Source organism: Calypte anna, chromosome 1, assembly GCF_003957555.1.
Source record: "Calypte anna isolate BGI_N300 chromosome 1, bCalAnn1_v1.p, whole genome shotgun sequence".
Lineage (NCBI taxonomy): Eukaryota > Metazoa > Chordata > Aves > Apodiformes > Trochilidae > Calypte > Calypte anna.
In genome coordinates this window covers 79,210,962-79,231,655 of record NC_044244.1, presented here as the reverse complement: position 1 = coordinate 79,231,655, position 20,694 = coordinate 79,210,962, and the positions used below count along the sequence as shown (strand labels likewise).

Genomic DNA, 20,694 nt, shown 5'->3' with positions numbered 1-20,694 from the left:
CTTTCACTGAAGCTGTGAGGGTCTTTGAGGTTTGATGGAGCCTCAGATGCAGTGTTGAGTAAGTATTACTGACCCGAACCTTTGATAGATGGAGGCTTTCACTGAGAAACAATGCTTGGAGGGGCCCTTCATGCTGAAAAAGAGGTAAGCGCCTTTTCCTGAGGGAGATAGCAGATCATGGTCACTTGAGAAGGAAATGCCTTTCCTGCTGTGTCCTTGGCTCTGGGGTCATGTAAGGCTGAGGCTACCCGGAGGCTGCACAGGAAAAAACACTGGGGTAGAAGAGCATTTGGTGTCTAAACTGTGACTTAATGTATAAGATCAATTTACTGCAGTAGGTGATGGGACCAGGCTTCACAGTCATGGATGGTCAGAAGACATCTGCTTTGGGGAATTCAATGAGGATGTAGGGGGCAGAGAGGCTGCATGCAGTCAGGGTATAAAAAAGGTGTTAAGAAAGGGAGTTATCAGCTTTGGCAGCTGGCTCTAGAGCATCACATGAAGCACTAGGAACACTCTTCTGTGTAATATTGTCTAAATTAATAGTTCAATAGAACATCTGGATGTGGTGCTATGTACTAGTTCTGCTTTCCCAGCCCTAAATTTGAACTCCTGAGAGGTACAGGGAGGGATTGAACCTGAGGGCTTCCAGGGGGCTCTGGAACTCGGGGCAGGTGGGGTCAATGCAAAGGGAAGCGGATCTCTCAGCAGGATGTGATGTCTCACAACAGCATGCAGGAAGGGAAGGCATATTGGGATTTGGCCAGGCTGAGTGCTTTGATTTGTCTTTTAACACTGTTCCTAAGTTTATGTTGGACTGAGAAGGTGATGGGTTTGGGTTACAGTCCTTTCCGGCAGGGGTGTCCATTCCCTTTTTCACGTGTGCATCCATGCACTGCTGGGTCAGGAGGTACTGAGAGAAGAGGGAGCACTGACTATAACATCTCTGCAGATGTATCCAGATAGGGATGGTGTAGCAGGCTGATTGCCGATGCATAAATCAATATCTATGAACAAGCTCCCCCGAGTGGCTTTCAAATCCTGTAACAAGTTTTACAGCCCTGCTGTGAGCACGTGTGCTGGTTTATCCTGGCACGTTGCTTGTAAAACGGAGAGAGCACCTCAAGTGGGAAGAAAGCTGTTTTCCTGTTTCTCCTCATCTCCCTGTCCCCATCCATAATAAACTTGGAAAGGTTTGTAGAATTTTTTCATTTGTTCACTTTTTCCTGGCTACTGCTTATATGGTGGTCTGTGATCATGTTGGGGCCCACTGTAAGATTGCTAGCCTTCCTTCCCTCAAAATATGGGGAGCCAACTGGGATGAAGATGGTCACTTGTGTTGATGACCTGTGTCTTGCTCTGGTTGCAGCTCAGCTAATGCAAATAATCTGGGGATGCCAAGAGCCCTCATGCAGCTGTATTGCTGCTTGCTGGCCTCCAAAGGCCCCTGGGTCCTGTTGGCAGGAGGAGAGGTTTGGTTGTGGGGCCATGGCCAAGAAAAAGGGAATAGATCAGATCTTTGGGCTCTGTTTAGGCAGCACCAAGTACGATTTAGAAGAGGAAAAATGGAAATAGCTTTTACTTTGTGGATGTGCATTTGGGATAGCTCAGTTTGGCCACATTGCTTATTTACCAAAATAGAATGCAGCAAAACCTCGAGCAAGACAGTAAGAAAAGGAGACAGCAATGTGAAGTCAGTGGAAGGGATTGTTGATGACAGGGTGTGTTTTTTTCCCTCCAGCATCCTTAGAAACATGAAGGTACAAAGATTTTTAAGAACAGAGACACTACAGATTGCTTTAGGCATTTACTCTGTAAATTGAAGCATTTTAAGTCTCTTCCAAATGCAAAAAAACAGGCTTCCAGGTGCTTAGACATCTACAGTCTCGGTTGTCTTTTTTTTTTTTTTTTTTTTTTTTTTTTTGAGTCTTTTTTTTTCCCTTACTATTTGAAAAGGTAGCATGAGTGAAAAGTGGATGCATGGAGAGAAGGGGGTTCTTTGGGCCTCTCTTCAGCACAAGTCAGATGCTGTAGGCATACTTTAAAAGAGGGAATGAGAAGGAGCTGATTATATCTGGGCCACAGATGTGAAACAAATCTGCAAAACTTTTAGCTTCTATTTTGTAAAAGCTCATTCTTGAGTACTCATAATACCAGATCTTACAGTTGATTATAATTTTGCTTTGTAAGTGGTTGGGAGAAACTGGTTTAGTAATTCATAACAAGACTGTGGGAAGCTGTGCAAATCCCTTCAGTGATTTCATTTTGCAGGGAGTAAAATGTTCTTCAAACATTTAGTTACTTTTGTCATTCAATAGCCTCTTTGTCACTAAGCAGGAGCAGGGATTTGACATGATGGATTGAATTTTGAAGGAAAAAAATCTAACACCAGGCAAATTTCCAGGCTGTTCTTTGGTCTAAGATGATTTGATTTGTACCTGTGTTACTGAGGGAGAGACCTGACTCAAGCTGGGCTTCACCCAAATCCAAAAGCAGAGTATGAGCTCATTCATGGCTATTTAAGTCATTTGCCACCCACAACTGAAGGAGGACTCAGTCAGGAGAACTGCCTGCCTTCTTGGGAAAGTAGTTGACTTTCTGGCTGCCCTTGATAACCCTTCCAGCAAATTCATTTTGTTTAACCCTTGAGGCTTATTTCTTGCATGTGAAATTACACCAGTTGTCTTCTGCTCAGGTGGTGGCATGGTGTGACTGCCAGTGGCACTGGCGTGACTGCCCTCTTGCTGCAGTGGAACCAAAGATGAACCAACCATCCCCATGCAGTAGGGGTTTAGTTGAAAGGTGATGGCTCCTCATCTGGATTTTGGGACAATGGGAAAAAGTAGCCACAAAAAAAAAAAAAAAAAAAAAAAAAAAAAAAAAAAAAAAAAAAAAAAAAAAAAAAAAATTCCAGGTATTGCCAGTTGCCCAGGCTGGGATAGCAGCTTCATCTTGAGCATGTCCCACCTGTCCCCTGCAAAAGGAAAGCCAGACTCAGCCCTGCCTAGCTGGCTTTCTCCTTGGGAAGGAAATGTTGTCCCTTCTCATGTTCACAGCCATGGTTTATGGCATGGGGCCCTCCATGGCTGGTCCATGGCTGTGGCAAGAGGGGAGCTCCTGTCACCCTGGGCTGGCTTGAGCTCAAGCAGCAGGGCAGGGGAGAGTCTTGTCCTTAGTGACCCTTGATACAATTTGCTGTGAGGGTGGGTTGAGGAGAAGAGGAAGACTGGCCTGTTAGAAATGGAGAGAGGTGAAAAATAAAGGAGGCAGCAAAGACCAGAAGATTAACGAGCCAAGAGAGATTAAAAACGTAATAATGAAAAAGCTGTGTTTTCTTCTACCTGTCTATATCATTAGGGACAATACCAGAAGTCCTTTGAGTGCTTTGTTGATGTCCTTTATCACGGGGTCTCAGCAAGAATAGGCACAAAGGGGAGCAGGAAGGGGGAAGAAGCACTGGAAGGATCTTTGCTTCCATCCTAAAAGCTGCTTGTAATCTGACTCCAGAAATGGATCTTCAACCTGCAAGGAAGCTCTGTACCTGTTTTGTTTTGTTTTGTTTCCCTTTAAATAGTTTAGCACATTTTAAACCTGGCAGGGAGCATTCTGGGAGCTGGGCCAAGAGGGATAGATCTGCCCTGGACCCTACCTCATGGTCCACATTCATCATCATTAGGCATCTGCTAAACAGGTGTGAGAACCATCCCAGTGCTGCCCCAAGTGGTACTGACTGTTTTGCTCAGATGTTGGTGGTACAAGGAAACAGGGAAAAGTCAGGGAATGGTGCAGTGCAGTGGGGTGCTGTATAGTCTTGGGTCTCGAGTAGAGATCACAGAGATCATAGATCACAGAATGTTAGGGGTTGGAAGGGACCTAGAGAGATCATTGAGTCCAATCCCTCCTGCCAGAGCAGGACTACCTAGAGCAGGTAACACAGGAACCCATCCAGGTGGGCTTTGAATGTCTCCAGAGAAGGAGACCCCACAACCTCCCTGGGCATCCTGTGCCAGTGCTCTGTCACCCTCACAGTGAAAAAGCTTTGCCTCATGTTTACACAGAACCTCCTATGGTTCTGCTTGCACCCCTTACCCCTTGTCCTGCCATTGGTCATCACTGAGAAGAGCTTGGCTCCATCCTCCTGACACTCACCCTTTACATATTTATAAACATTAATGAGGTCACCCCTCAGCCTTCTCCAAGCTAAAGGGACCCAGCTCCCTCAACCTTTCCTCATACGGGAGATGTTCCACTCCCTTTATCATATTTGTGGCTCTGTGCTGGACTCTCTCAAGCAGTTCTCTGTAATATACTCAGTCCTGCTTTCACAGCCTCCTTACCTGGGTCAATTACCCTCCAGAGCTGTGCTCTGCTGCTTCCAGCCTCTAGCAGATGGCGTTGCACTGCACAGCATAGACATACCTGGGATGTAAAGACAGTTTGCTTTGCCATGGAGAGCCTTGGTGCTTGTACCTGTTGAGCTGTTCTGGCTCTTCAGCCTCCCCCTAAGTCCAAACATCAGTATGTGACAGGCTGTGTGGGGGGCTTCCCAAAACCAAAGCTTTACTGGGGCAGAGCAGAATCCAGGTGCCATCCTGGCCTGTTTTCACAGCACTATAAGTCAGCAGCAGCTGGGAAGTGGTATGTTTATGGCTAATTAATTATTTCTCAGGGAATAAAAGGCAAAGTTGTTTTCTTTTGTTTGGCCTCTGTAATGAATCAGTTGTTTCTGAGGTATGGACAGACACAGAGTCCTTGGCTGTCTGTGCATGTTGGCATCTGGCTGGCAGCTCTGTTGTGGGATGGGAAGCAACCAAGATCTCTGATGTAACTATGGGGCTGTTCCTCTCCCAAAGACAGCACAGGAGACTCTCACCACTCAGAAAGACCATGAAAACTTCTGAAAATATGGAGCAATCTGTCACTTTCAGCTTGCATCCTTTGCCTTCTTATTTGGAGCTGTTTCCCAAAGGGTTGATATTAGATATCAAAATAATATTGATATTAGCTTTTTCTGGTTCACAGAGCCTCTCCATCAGTGTCCTTGGGTCTGCTGCAAAAGCAGAAGCTTTCTTCTCCATGCTGTAGTATATGGCTCTGGATGGGTTTCCCTCTCCCTTGATCCTTGCCTATGAACAGCATAGGATGGACTGTGGTACAGCACACCAAACAAACCCTTCTGTGTCCCCTGGCCCCATATCTGGGTACTGGAAGGAGGTGGGATATGAATTCATGTTCCTGGCATCTATCACTTGGGCACTAGGGGGTCCTCACCATTACTGCTGGTAAGGCTAAGGTTTTTGGCTAGTTCAAAGTGACTGATCAGCTTGAAGCATGTGCAGTTGGATGAGGGCAAAGTGAGATTCCTTGCCTTTATGTACAGTAAGGACCATTTAACTTGAACGTCTAACACTTTGGAGAAAGAAGGATTATTTGCTAAGAGAGGGACAGCCTTAACAGGCTTGTTTGCAGAAATACTCAGTTGCGTACTTTTTTTTTTTTTTTAAATAAAGACTTCTTTTGCTGGTTTCTTATCCAAGCTGCCAACCTCTCGATTTGAGTGCACAGCTGGCAGGGTTAGGCTGACTTTGCTCCTTGGGGTCACCTGTGCTTTTCATGTGCCCTTTGTGCCTACTTCTGACACAGGAGCCCAGAAGCACCTGTGTGTGGGGGGGTCCTGTGTGTGATACCTCCACATGCCAGAATCCTACTTGTCTCTGCAAGGAAGACCCTTGTTTTCAAGCTGCCATCTTCTCCACAAGGACTATTATCTCACTCAGTGGTTCCATCACTATGAACCTGGGGCAGACAGGACATTATGGGTGAATGGGAGAGACTTTGCTGGCTCCTCTTCTTCATTGCTGCAACACTTCCTCTGCCACATTTTCTTAACTTTTTTTATGTGTTTATCTATTCAGCTGAAAATAAAAAGTTCATGGGCAAAGAAAATAGTTATGGGACGATGAAGGAAGAGGGAGTAGGTAACCCCATAAAGGATTGTGCTGGCACCATGAAGCAGTGCCAGCCAGAGAATTAGCCCTTTCTCTCATAACTCAAAGGAAGCCTTCCATAAACCACTGACACCAGCCACAGCAGGAGCTCAGCCTCACTTCCCTCTGTGTAATCCTAAGCACCACCACATTATTTTTCATCCCTCCCAACCTCTGTTGCTTGATGCAGTGACTTGTGCACCTGCCTGTGCACTTGAAGGTGTCTGCAGTGCCATTGGCATGGTCTGCCTGCACAGGCTGTGCCTCCCAGAGCATCCAGAGAGGGGCACTTCAGAGCAGATGGGCATCCACAGCAAGAGGGGAGGGACATGGAGAGTATCCAGCCAAATGGGATGTCCAGAGACAGTGCCAGCTAGGAAAGTCAGTAGAGCAACTTTTCATTTATTCTTCACATTTATAGAAATTCATGGCACTTTCCAGTGACTGACCTGGAGCTGCAGGGCCCGTGCAGGCTGTTACCTTAGGCAAGGTGATGGTGACACTGAGTGTGGTTAACTCTGGGGAATAGCCCCAAGGCAAAGATAAAGAAGTACTTTGCTGAGGTTAGTGACATAAGCAGCATTTGTCCCTTAATCACAGAGACTACTAAACTGCTCTTTTTACTTGATCTCACTCCTTAGCCATGTGCATCAATGAGACCCTGAGTCCTGCTTGCTCTCTCTCTGAGCCAGAAGCCTCCAGCAAACCTCTCAAGGAAAAGGCTGAAAGGAAACAGCAGAAGCAGGGCACCTTTCCAGCCAGGAGAGAGGGGTGTGTGAAGGACAGGACCTCCGGGCTGAAAGCACTCTGTATTTTGTGCCTTCTGAAAGTCTCCAGCAGATCCTCTGAGATGGGGGTGAGTTGTTCACAACCCTCATGTGACCAGGTGGATGGTCTCCCCAAACTCACTTGGTTCAAATTTTCCAGGCAGTGCTTATCCATCATAAAGAAGCAAGAAAGGGCAAGTATCTATAAGACAATAGTTGACTGGGAGGCTTTGCTGTCTATTCTATTAAGCTGTGCCTGAGAAGCAAGGGCTGAGTGTTTGATGTTCAATGAAGAGCTAGCATGGCCTCGGCATATACCATAGATGCACAGTATCCATTCATATACATAAAGATACAGAGATATCCAGCTGTGTATTGTTCATGTTGGCACTTACCACCAAGAGGATATGGCACATGTAGGAATATACCAGTACTTCAGCTTTTTTGTACCAGTAGTTTCAAATTTCTATTTCAGCTAACATAGATAGAGAGTCAAAGAGACTGATCAACAGGCAGGAAAAAAAAAAGAAGTCTATAAAATCTGGCTTTGCAGTTCATCTGATAAAGGAAATATATCATGTGTAAACCTTGTTTCTCATCAGACTGATTCACATTTGTGTAACAACCTCAAATTCTACTGTCCCTTGCACGGTTATTTCCCCTAACATCACTTACCTCTGACGTAAGCCAGTACAAGAAAGGTCAGAACAATGTTTTTTTTGTCTGTAGCAAGAAAGGATATGTGTACCCTGCCTATGCTAACAAGTCTGAACGACTGGAGAACATATTTATAAATTTATAAGGATAAAAACATTTCCAAACTCTCCATTCATTGCACTATTGTCAAACCTAAGAAGCTAAGACAATTAAAATCTGCCAGCATGGGGAAGCAGGGACACCTAACACTGTCACAGTGACCTGCACACGGATGGTGCTGCGCTCACCAGGACTGAATTGCTGCTGAGTCTTGGATTTGTGAGTGACCCTCTTGACTGCCAACTGGTGTGCTGAGCTCCTCCTCAGTCTGCAGTCAAAAGAGGCTTCTTGTGGGCTACCATGGGACATCCCAGTCTCTAAGGAGGGAGTAACTGTGCAACTGAACATTTAAAAGACAAACAGCTTGAATCCTTTCACTGCTCATTGCCCAATTCTCATTTTCCAGCATCTACTATGGTTGGATGGCTGTTCTCTCTCCCAATGTCTTGGTCATGGGAGAAGATGCTGGGTAGGCTTTGGATTAAAAGTCATCTAAATCTGGAAGGTTATGGGAAATTGGAGTGCCTCAAGGTAGACTGAAAATTTCCACTGGCAGGAAGGAGTATGCTGTTTATCTCACATGCACCACCTTCAATTCTGTTCCAGCCCAGACTTGGCTGCAGATGTTTGGAACTGGCCTATGGTCTGCTCTGGTGTTTCTTTGGGGCTGAGACAAATTGTCTGGCTCAATGCTGTGATCCTCAGCCTCAATAATTTGTGCTCAGACCTGGATCAGCCTTTCCATCAGTTCAGGTACTCCCAAGCTTTGACATCCCATATCACAGCACTTGCATTTAACCTACCTTTGGCCTGAGCTTTCAAGAAGAAAGAGGTTCAGGGTGTTTGGTTTTGCATTGCACTGCCAGACAAGAATATTCTGTTGTTATACAGAATCACTGAAAACTTAAATAGCATCCTTAAAACCTTCCTCCCCTCCCCAAGCTTTCTGCTGCTCCTAGCATGCTAATGAGTAGTCACAGACTTCCCACAGCACAACTCGCAGGATGGAGTGGTCTCGGCAGAGTAGCTGCAAAGGGCATCGTGTTTAATAAAAGGACTGAAGTTTTACAGTGGCCTTCCCTATGTCTTGAGGTGAGATTTGGTCTTTGGATGTTAAGTGCTGGGCCGATGAGCACGGGAAATACAAATTGCCTCCCTGTGTCCCTCTGGCAGCGAGCGGGCAGGCACTTTTCTCCTGCCCTGGGGCACTGGGCGCGGATTCCCTGCAGATTCCTATAGTCCTTACTAAGGAGGCATGATTGGCAGCGGTGCTGCCGCTGGGGCTCAGCACCACTGAGAATCAGGCTGGGGGGTCCCGGCGAGGGCAGGGGCGGGGGGAGAGAAACGGGGGAGGGGGGGAGGAGAGGGGAAGAGGAGCAGCGGTGCTTGCTGACGCTCAAACACAGGTCTTCCGATGGAGGGACCTGCCGCGGGGGAAGGGGGGGGCTCTCAGCCTCCCACAAGTCAAACTGCACAGTCACAGTTAATCGTCGTCGTCGTCATCGTCGTCATCGTCGTCATCGTCGTCGTCGTCATCATTATCGTCATCGTCGTCGTCGTCATCGTCGTCGTCATCGTCATCATCTTCAGTGTTTATCTTCCCAGAAAGCACATCCTCTATCCAGTCCTCCAGCTCCTCGGCCGTGGGCAGGTCATCGTCATCACTGATCTCCATCCAGATGCTGTCAGCCTGCGGGGAGAGGTGATGGGAGGATTAACCACCCTCAGAGAAACAGGGAGAAGAGCAGGTTTGCTGCTATTGTGGCAGAAAGGGTTGGAGCAGGGGTGAGGTGTGGGTGAGGTGCAGGGGTGGTGGTGGCATTAGCTCCCTCTCTGCCACAGCCTGAGGGCAGGCTCAGCCACAGCATCTCTGCCCACACTTTGGGATTATCATTTTCCCCTGAAGTGCAGTTGCCTCTGAGTAGGGGGACTGGTCAATGGGTTTACATTATGTGGTACTCTTAGTCCTGGATTAGATGTGTTCCTGCTGCCCGTTCCACTCCTGCAGTACCTTCACCTGTGAGCAAGAGCATCGCCCACTTGATGCGTTGTCCTCACCCTGCCTGACCAGAGCTGTAGACTCCAAGGCTACATAGAGCATAAAGAGACCTAGTCCAGCTTCCTCCACGTCATGTCAGTTCACAGGACATCACAGCATTTCCCTCATTCCATACAGAGCTCTCTGAGACCTCTTCCTTTGAGCCTGCTCTCAGCACCCCTTCTCCCCAGCCTCTTTTACCATCAGCTTTACCTCAAAGAGTTGCTCTGGACTCTCTGTATGTGACAGTGGTTGCTCCTCTTGGAAGAGCCTTTCCTCAAGGCTCCAACCAAGGAATGGTGAATAAACCAAATACCCTGGTGCCCCCCTGCTCTTTTTCTCCATCTGTTTGCATTACTTCCATAAAAGGGATGGGGGGGTTCAGTTTGAAGATTCTGCCTAAATTGCAGCAGTTAGCCAGGGACAAGAAACATAGGTTTTAGATGTTCTCTGAGACCTAGAAATGAAAGATTTTCTCCCTGCTTTGCTACAGGTTCCTTGGTAAATGCCTGGGTAAGCCCGTTTCCCTTCACAGTCTCCCCTCCATAAAAAAAGGATCAGCCTCCTGTTTTAGAGAGGTGCCATGAGATTATCTCATTGGGCATTTGATGTTGCAGAAGCAAATGCCTTTTGTCTGTAGAAGATAACACCTGAGTTTTGCAAATGCACCTCTCTTTTTTCCCTGTCTGTGGTACCTGATTGTCTTTGTTCTATGGCTTGCTAAAAAAACCAAACCAATTTCTCCTCAGGGAAAGCTGTCTCTCTTACAATATTTTCCTCCTAAGACACCAGACCTGTAATGAAAAAGAGCCATGGAGCAGCATGCAGCTCATGCAGGTTGTCATGTCACTGACCTCAGGACTGTTCATAAGGCAAAAAGAAATACCTTTAAATAAGGGGAAACAGGAGTGGGCCCAATGCACCTAGAGGGGACGCTGTGCAAATAAAGCAGCAATATTTGGTAGCTTGTCACAGCCACTGCGATGCAACAGGACAGTGAGGACCACTGGGAGCTCTGGTGTTTGTATTGGCAGGATTTTAGAGAAGCAGTGGGGTCAGAGGGGTTATGTCCACCAAAGCCAACAGCAGTGTTTGTTTTTACTCTGTTGTATAAGCCTCACTTTGTACCTGTGTAATTTGGCTGAATGCAGTGATGTAACACTGAAATAATGAAATGAGCTCAGTGTTTGTTTTAGATATCGCCTGCCAACCTAAAACTCTCTTAAATCTCTCTCTTGTGGAACAGAAAACAGACTCGAGAGGAATGAAATAGAACCTGTGAAAAGTATAATCAACATTTACTATATCAAAGCTAAATAATGCATGAGTTTTTACAGGTCTCTGTGTGACTACTGGGTAATAAGGCACATGTTCCTGCTTAATACTGCTTTCTGTATGATCCTCTTGTCACTGACAATACTACTTCAATGAATTCCAATTGATAACAGTTTAATGTAGCTTTGAATGAATTAAGCATGGCCAATGGCTTAAGTTGGCCAGCTGCAGTAAATATATGAAGGGAAATACCATGGATTAGTAATAAGAGCAAAACACTGGAGGACTTGGGCTCTGTTTCTAGCTTGTCTGTTAATTCCCTTCACGATTGTAATCTGTCCCTTAACAAGACCCGCTGGGTCTCCACTTTTTAGGTGTCTGTCCCAAGGTCTGGTTGATGCTGCTTTATGGCACCTCTCACATCCAGCCAGTGCCACATCTGCTCCATGACTCACAAGGTAGCCACTCATTCCCCTCAATGGGATGGACAAGATTCAGAGCCTCCACTTTCTTCATAACACCATTGCTTCACCTTTCTACCACATCTCCCATCTTATGGTCTTGCAGCATTCTTATAACAGGAGGTACAAACACCTAGTACTTTCTCACTGTCCCACTTTTTCTGGGAAGGTAGAGGGAAAGTACATGAGAGTCTGGAGCAATGTTAGTGATGGATCAAGGAATAATTTGAAGTCCCTGTGTGCTCTCTTGTAATGAAACATCAGGTTCCCATACAACTGAAATTTCAAGCATGAAGCCAAGTACCAAATAGCAAACACTTGTGCAGTGGAGACATTTCTGCTTGCAGAGAGACTTACATACTCACACGAGTTCATTTTAAAGACCCTAAAACACCCAGAACTTAATAACCAAAATTAACCCAGGCTGGAGCATGCTGTGTTATGTGCTCTCTGATCATCTGGAGTGCTATTGCCAGAGACAGGAAAATATGGTTTCTCTCAGTCCTTGTGTCAGATCTGTGATGAGCACTCCATTGCACTCAGATGCTCTTCTCAAATCTCTGCTGGTGGGGATGGGATGGGTTCCTCTCCCACCTGCCTTAAAAACTCACAGTGTGCAGGCAGCCTGACATCAGCCACATTGCCTGAGGACTTCAGTCCAACCATGTTGAAGACAGTAGCTGCTAGAAAGCTGGCTTGATTGGGTAGTACCACCACCACCGTGCCAAAGCAGCAGCATCTGCCTGTGCAGCTCTCCTTCTGAAGTGCTGCAGGACAGTGTGGAAGCTCTTCACTGCCCTTGGCCATGGGGTAGACACGTCTCCCTTTCCCACCCAAATCCCTCCCACAGCATCTGTGTGGCAATGGCTTAGGATAAGTCATGGATGAACTCTGGTATACCCTTTTTTGCCCCAGAAGGGTCCCTACATTACTAGTTTATGTCATACTTTTACTAAGGCTGTGTATTTATTTGTTGTTTGGTTTTTTGGTTTTTTTTAAAGCTCTACAGTTTCTCCCTGTCATCTGTTGAGAACCATCTCTCCCTCCTACACAGCTGGACCATTCTACTCCTGCTACAAAACCACCTTTTTTTCTCCTCCTCCCCCAAACATGGCTTGCCTTCCGCCTCCCCCCCCCATACACACAGACTTTTCCCCCAGAAGCCCACCCAGGTTCAGCCAGATCAGGGCACAGTTGTGCACTCTGTGGTTTGGGGTGGAAATGTGAGACCTTGGAGCTGAAACTAGGCAAAGGCCCAAAGCTCAGCCCACAGGGAATGGTCCTTTCCTCAGAAGACATGGTTTGTGTGCAGCTCAGCAGCAGAAACATGCTCAAACCAAAGCCATGAAGCCTGAGGTTGGAGATATTACAGACCCAGCTGTGTCTGTGTGGGAATGGCAAGGCCTTACACTCTTTCCCAGAGACAACACTTGGTCTGCCTCCATTTAACAGCAGAAATCCCATTGATTCTGGTGGACTTCAGATTCCATCCTAACCTTCCACCCTAACCTTGGCTTGTTTGGATTTTCTGGCCACATGCTACTCACATCTGTGACGTTCACCACCCCAATCTGTGGTCTGTACAGGTCGATATTAAAGGTCTTCTCCCAGTAAGTGATCAGCTGCAGGAGAGAGAAACAAAGCTCAGACAAGGGTGTTTATGATACCCCACTGCATTAATTCAGCTGGATGGGCATTGAAGAGTACACAAGGGAGGAGAGAGGCTGAATGCAAGCTTGGGCTGCCACACACAGAAAAGGGAAATACCAACTCTGGGGATGTTCCCAAGACACCACTTTAATTGGAGGCAGACCCCAACGAGCATCCCTCAGAGAGCGCCCATGGTCCAGTTTCCCACCCTTTCCTGCCCCAAATTCCCTGGGCAATTCCTGCACCCATGCACACACAAACCACATCCATGAATTAAATGAAGAAAGGCAAGGAGCCTCTGTCACTCACCAGAGGAAAGTCATCAGGGTCAATCCAGACAATGCTCAGGTCAGGATTATCAGTGTTGTCCCTGGCAACCTGCTTCAGGACTTCCAGGAACTCAAACCCATCTGAAATGATACATGAACCGCTGCAGCCCTCTCCTGCAAACATGCAGGCACTTTTCCTTTGTGGGGTTTTTTGACTTCCCTCACCCTCCTACGCACACAGGAGTTGTTTATAGTTCTCATTAAAATGCTGTCTCTCAGCTCTTGCTGATGATAATAAGGCTTTTAATTTCAAGCATCCTCCCCGGGTACTGAAATTAGTTACACATGAATTAAGCCTCGTAATCCTTCCGTGGAGTGGAACAATGTCACTATTTTCTTGTGTTGAGGGAGGAACTGAGTCCCCGAGAGGTCAGAGCTTTTGGGCACACTGATGGTACCAAGAAGCACCAATGCCTCTGCCTTTCAGAAGCTCTTGCCTGCAGGTTTCCTGGATGCCCATCACCCACCCAGCCCTCAGCACTTTCCAGGAGCCACACAGCAAGATGGGCACAGAGTTTGGGAGAAAATCCTGGTGCTGAAGTGGAGGGGATGATGTTTTTGATGTTTTTTTTCCCAGCTGACCACCTATTTATATCCAGAATCTGAATCCCAACTACCACAATTGCTAGTGTAAACACAGAGAAACCTCCCAGCTCTCTGTCCTGACAAGTTGAGCTCCCTGTCCTGGCTGGGGTGTGGGGCTCCACAATGCAAACAAAGCACATGGAATCATCTTGAGAGACAGAGAGTCACACAAGGAAGAAAACTGTCTCCTACCTGGGTCGTCTTCTTCAGCGAATGCCACAATGTGGATTCCCTCCATGTCGTCCTCCTGGAAACAACAAGACTATTACTGGTGGGCTGGGGAGGGAACACAGAGTCCATATGGTTGCTGGAGATGAGAAGTGGTGGGATGCCTTCAAATAAATGGGATGATTGCAAAGTGAGGCTTGACTGGAGCCCCACCAAGACACCAGAAATAGGAGCTGAGGTGAGGCTCAGCTGTGGAAGTGTTAGATGCTGAAGCAGGTAGTTTTGGTATTGTTGCTGAAACCCGAAAAATGAGGTGGGCACCATGATGGCAAAGGCAGGGAAGATTCTGATGGTGTGGGGCAAAACCTTGCCTGCAGGGAAGGCCAAGATGCTCTCTACCATGGGAATATGGGCTCACACTCCATGCCCAAGGTTACCTACCCTCAAAACTTGCAGTTGCCAGGGAATGGTTAGGTGGGGAAACAAATTGCCACCATACTCAGCTCCCATCCATGCTCCTTCAGAGACAGGAAAGGAGGTTTCTCACAACATGAGAGACAAGGTGACTCACTTGGATGCCTTTCAGGAGGTGAAGGGTCTCTGCTCTAGGTGAGGGTCCCCAGGGGGGAGGGAGAGACTCATTTCGGGGCTCCAATGAATGGAGGACAGAAATGACAGCCTGCTGCACTGCTTTTCTTCATGAGACACCTGAGTAATGGGTAATGTTAGTGGCAAAGGCCAATGGATCTGCTGGCCAGTTCATCATCCACCTCCTATGAATGTCATCTCTGAATTATCCCATGGATCTGCTTTGCCTTTCTCATCTGCTGTCGGTCCCGGTTTCCATTTCAATTGGTTTTAATATGAGGAAAAATTCCCATCTAAATGCTAATTTCTTTTCCCTTCTGAGCTCAGAGGTGACAAAGCCACCATCAAAAACAGAAAGGAAAAACCCCTGAAAGATTAAGTGGAAAATATTAGCTTTAAAAACAATAGCAGATGCAGGGCCTTTGCTGGTGTCTTTGGGGAATACATTTTCAATGGGGCGTTCTAGGCAGATTTACTTGGGATTCAGATCACTAATAGCCGCAAAAAAAATTCTATACTGTTGCTTTTAATCCCTATTTTCCCCCAGCATTGTCATACAGCAAAATAATATACACATATGTGTATGTGTGCTCTATAGTTGCATATATAGCTGTATCATATAGCTGCATTATTCTGACCTCCAAGGCAGCGAACAAAACTAGAGTAACATCAGTGAAGGCACTGGGGATGTTCTGAACTCACAGTAAGATCAGAATCCAGCCCATTGTCACCTACAGGTATGAGTCCCCTGCTATTAGCAGAGGCAACCTTTGCATTCCCAGGCTGCTGGTTAAGCAAACATCCCATCACCAACACTTCATGATTTTCCCCAGGCTATTTCAGAAAATATTCAGTACAAAAGCAAAACAACAGCATGAGAAATTTGGGTCCCACTGAAGCCCCATGAAAAAGCTTTTAGGGACTTCACTGGCTCTCAGAAGTTATCTTCTATACTGAATCTGTATTTCAAAATAAAATTAAAAGCTATCACGCCTAGGCGACTCATAACTCCTGATTCAGTTTTATTACCTCTTGCCTTGTTGCATTAAAGACTCCCAAGGCTTTTGGTGCTTTGGAGTCTTTGCAGCGTTTCATATTACAGAGCCAAGCAAAGAGGCAACTCTATGCTGTTATAAATGTCCTGAGCTTTCTGGAGGAATGACTGCATCTTCCTTAGCATCTGTAAAGCACCTGTTTATCTCTGGTTTTAGCATTCAGCTGGCACTTGAAGGTCCCTGGCTGGGTATTAACATCATACTCATTCACAGCGAAGGGATAGCTTGTTATACATGATTTCTCTTTCATTCCCACCTTTTCCTTTTTCCTCCACACTTGCAGAGCAGGAGAGTCCTCTCTGTGTGAGCAGTGCCAAACCACCAGACAGTTCTTCACAATCTCTGACTTGCAGCTTGGTCACACCATGAGAAGTGCAATTAGTGCATGATGATTTGCTCCGTAATCTACATAATTAACTGAACTGCCCACCCTTGCCTGCATTTTTAATTGTACAACTGCTCTGGTATAATTTTCATGAGTCATCCTGGAAATCACGACTTCTGTAGTTTGCCAGTTGTGCAGGCCAGTGAAGTCACCTCATCACCATTAAGTAAGTTTAGATGCTCACTAGGTAAGACACTGCATTCTTGGGAATGATGTTCTCCACAGATACATCACGGCCACTACAGAGGCTCTGCACCTCCTTGGTGTGCTTGGTTAGTATTCCCTGTTCTTTCTGTGGAAGAAACAGGACCCAGCTCAGCTGTCCACCACTAATGAGCAAAGCAATTGACCACACTGTCTGAACTCAAGAACTAAGGCTTTCTTTTCTTCCCAGAGTGGGGCAAGAGGCTTTGCAAGGAATGATAATGTTTTGCCCAGCCAAAGCACAGGGCTTTAGAGCAGTCGTTTCTTGTTGGAAGCTAACGGTGGATGCAAAGCTTCTTGCTTGCTCATGCTTACCCATGTCTCAAACATGTCCTCTGGGCGCAGTTTCCTCAAGGTGGCCCTGAAAGGAAGAAAGGAAAGCTCTTTTGAGGAGCTGCTGACACCATGGAAAATGTCACCATGGCATATCTGGTTGGTGACTGGAGTTAATACCATTGACCCCCACATTTTGAACGCAAGCATGAGGGCATATAGGTCAGCTTATGCTTTATTTTATGGTAATAAAACTCTGCCCTTGCTTCTACTGGAATCACTGAAGACACTGTTTGTGCTTGGGAAGATGAGATGCCTCTCTGTGCTGGTGAATTAGTCCTATACATAGCCCAGTGTTCTCTCCATGCTGAGAACACGACGTGACCCATTCACTTGTGTATTGCAGTCACTGGGACATTCCCACTGGGCTTTGTTCCCCTTTTCTCCTGATTTTACTCCAGAATAATTCCACTGCAGAAATCCTCCCACAGTCTGCTGAAGCAAAGAAGACATAATAACCTCTGACAAGGTTATTTAGATCATAGTATAACCTGGCAAGAAAATTTTTATACCATATGACTGATCAGAACAATTTTTTTTTTTTAGTAATTCATAAAGGATAAACCAAACCAAACTAAAACAAAACAATACTAAATGTTTTGAGACACATCTGTAGCAGAAAACCTGCCAGAGAGCCTGGCAGGCAGAGAAGTGACTGGGGTGTTAAAAGGGCACCCAAGGAGCACAAGGCCATAGCAGACAAGAACAACAAATCCTTTGCATTTCTGCTCAATAGAGCATCAGGTATTCAGGAAGGCTGCCCCAGCAGAACAGGTCTCCTCCCTGGAAGACCAGCCCCAGGAGCTGCTGCAAAGAGAACTGTTGGTGGATGAGGCCCTAAAACAAACTTGCAGAAGGTGGCATCAGTGAGATGTGTAACCTGTCACTGTGGTTTGCCTTGCTACCAGAGCAGTGGAAAAAAAAGAACATTTTCAGACATTCCTAAAGGACCTGAGGAGACACAGATCTGGAATAATGACTTCCTCATGGGCATGGTGCCACAAGAAAAAGTGGCATTAACAGACATTTGAAGGAATATGATCTGATAGGACAAGAGACACATGGCCCTCAAAAAGAAAACCATGGCCATGGGTCTGCTGGAATTCCAAAGTAAGTCAATGAGTGGGCAAGGATATCCTGGCTGATGCAGTGGCCTGCCTTCATTGGACTCAGAGGATCTAAGCTGCAGTTTGATCAAAGGAGAGGTCCTCCCATGGCTTAATGACATTGCAAAATGAAAGATGGAGATGAAAGGCTGGTTTTCATGGCAGAGGGAGTGGGCTCATGCAAACTGCATGAAGTTCGACAAGGCTAAATGCAAGGTTCTGCGCCTGGGTCGAGGCAATCCCGTGAACAAATACAGATTGGGAGGACAAAGGATTGTGGACAGCCCTGAGGAGAATGACTTGGGGTTGATGGTGGACCAGAAGCTCAACATGAGCTGTCAGTGTGTGGTTGCAGCCTAGAAAGCCAACCAGGTCCTGGGCTGCATCAAAAGAAGCACAGAGAGATGGTTAGGCCAGGTGTTCTTCCCTCCCTACTCTGCTCTTGTGAGACCCCACCTGGAGTGCTGTGTTCAGTTCTGGATTCCCCCACATAAGAAGGACATAGAGGTCAGGGAGCATGTCCAGAGGAGAGACACTAAAATGATCAAAGGGCTGCAGCACCTGTCCTATGAAGCCAGGCTGAGGATGTTAGGGTTTTTCAGCCTGGAGAAGAGGAGGCTCTCAAGTAACCTTACAGCAACCTTCCAATATCTGATCCCCCACAAGATATCTGATACTCCACAAGAAAGCTGGGGTAGGGCATTTTACAAGGATGTGTAGTGAGAGGACAAGGGGAAATGGTTTGAAACTTGAAGAGGGGAGATTTAGGTTAGACATTAGGAAGAAATTCTTCAATTTGATGGTGGTGAGACACTGGCACAGGTTGCCCAAGGTAGTTGCCCCCTCCCTGGAAGTGTTCAAGGCCAGGTTGGGTGGGGCTTTGAGCAACCTGGTCTCGTGGGAGGTCTCCCTGCCCATGCAGTGGAGTTGGAAGTAGATGATCTTTAAGGTCCCTTCCAACCCAAACCATGATTCTGTGACAACCAGTTAAGATTCATAGCATATGCTTTAACATGATTCTATGCACACCATATTCTTGTATAATCTGAAACAGACAAGAAATAAGAATATGACAGCATTTCCTTATCATATCAAATTCTTCAGACAACAAACACAGGCTTGACTGAGGAGATACAGAGAGATCTCCTGAGACCTGAGTGCCTACATGATAGACATAGGAAGTAACCCACCTGCAGAAAACCAACCCTGATTATACAGATGTGAAAAAATGCTTCTAAATTAGCTAGAATTAATTATTGCCTCTCAGGAAAGGGGCACAGTGTCACATAAGCATCAGCTCCAAATGCAAAAGGCAAAAAGAAAGCTACAAACAGTTGTAAAAACACAACTTTATAACAATTGACAACTATACTGTGCACCTCCACAATGAATGTATTTGTGGTTCTGGTCATTCCAACATAGAAACCTTATGGGACAACTGGAAAAAAGATAAGGAAACATGACAGGGGTGAGTGAAGCTGTGGAATGACCTCTCTTTGGGGGAGATTGGATAGATGATGACTCTGTCTTGTAAAAGAGGTGAATGAATAGGATAGTGGCAGAGGGTCTAAAAAAATTGGGAGTGATAGAAATAAAAAGTGAAACAGGGAATGGCTAGTCATTTTTCCTCATAACATAAGAACTAGGAGGCAGACATTGAAATTATTAGGTAGCAGGTATAACCTTAACAAATAGGAATGCTCTTCTGATGCAATGCATAATTCAGCCATTGAATTCATTGCAATTGGATTCTTTCAGCATCAAAATAGAAATGAGGTTAAAAATTACTCTAGAAATTGAAGAAAGAGCCACTAAGCACAAGATGAGGGATACAATTTTTGACCCAGCAAGTCTCCTCATTGCTGATTGTCAGAAACTGGAGAGTGCACCAGGTGAATGCATACTATATATTTGTTCCTGGCTTTCAAGATGCTTTCCCCAGCTGTTCCCTGGGGGCAGCTGTGGGAGAAAGGCAGCTTGCTGGGAAGGATTTGATCACACCCATGTGTACTGATTGTTGCAGAATTGCTCAAGAGTTACTCTGGTTACTCCCCAGTGATCAAGGGAGCAAGGTAAGTGGGGTTTAGGTGATTAAAAAAGGAGCAGAATTCAGGCCCCCTGTCACTACAGCACAATTACAGAGAATAGGTCAGGGGGAGTGGTGTCCACCCCCTCATTTTTAATATGAAACAGCCATAAACCCAGAGTCCTGTTCTGCAGGCAGAGGAACTACTGAGTCATTTGTATTTGTGTAACTGAGAGCAAAATCTGGGATGAGACTCCAAGCCACCATCCCTAGCTAGGGTACCTATTAACCTTGTGAGAGGCAGCCCATGGTGCTGAACAGCAGCTTCCTGACTTGCTCTGGAGAGGATGAACTTTACCCCCAGTACCTGCAGCTGCCCAGGGAAACACCAGCCAGGAGGCTGCATGTGGGCTCCTCCTGGGCACCTGCTTCATCTCCTGCCTTGAGGCTGTGGTGAAAGCCCAGCAAATCTCCAAATTTCCATTTCCTCTTGGAGGAAGAGGTGGTGAAGCCCACCTGGGCACAGTAGGGGAAACACATGTTGGAAGAGCTGTTTAAAGCATGCCAAAGATCCTGAGTGCTGCTGGGCACTGGGGGCTTTCCCCAGTGATGTGATGGAGCTGTCTGCAGGATGGAGAGGTGGTAGCAGGGCTTTGCCTGTTCCTGACTGGATTGGGGTTAAGTAAGAAAATCTGCTGCATGAAGGGGTGGAGGTGAGTGGTCCTCTACACCTTTCTACAGAGCTTAAGAGATCCTGGTGAGGTGTCTACAGGGAATCAGTGTGGTGCAGTTACTGATGTCACTTTGTTCTCTTCAGCCCTGACCATCTCTGTGGCTGACTAATCCCACTTCCAGCCTTTGTCTTTAGGTCCTTCACTAGTGGCCAAGCAGAAAGAAGCAATTCTGCCACGAGAGAGTCAGCATTAATTTCTGGGAACATGTCACTCCTGTCCAGGTTCCACCTCTGCTATGGCAGTATCT

At 46.4% G+C, this 20,694-nt stretch overlaps 1 protein-coding gene across 1 annotated transcript in view; it reads right to left on the bottom strand.

Annotated features, from left to right (window-relative positions):
• Positions 1-7,097: 7,097 nt before the first annotated feature.
• The window catches only part of CASQ2 (calsequestrin 2), a 35,608-nt gene continuing 22,011 nt past the window's right edge, over positions 7,098-20,694 (bottom strand). Inside the window, exons 7-11 of the mRNA XM_008498618.2 lie at positions 16,564-16,609; positions 14,041-14,095; positions 13,244-13,344; positions 12,832-12,906; positions 7,098-9,200 (exon numbers count right to left, since the gene is read on the bottom strand). Of these exons, the coding sequence (XP_008496840.1) occupies positions 8,994-9,200; positions 12,832-12,906; positions 13,244-13,344; positions 14,041-14,095; positions 16,564-16,609 (484 nt within the window). The 3' untranslated portion in view covers positions 7,098-8,993. The remainder of the gene's footprint in view (positions 9,201-12,831; positions 12,907-13,243; positions 13,345-14,040; positions 14,096-16,563; positions 16,610-20,694) is intronic.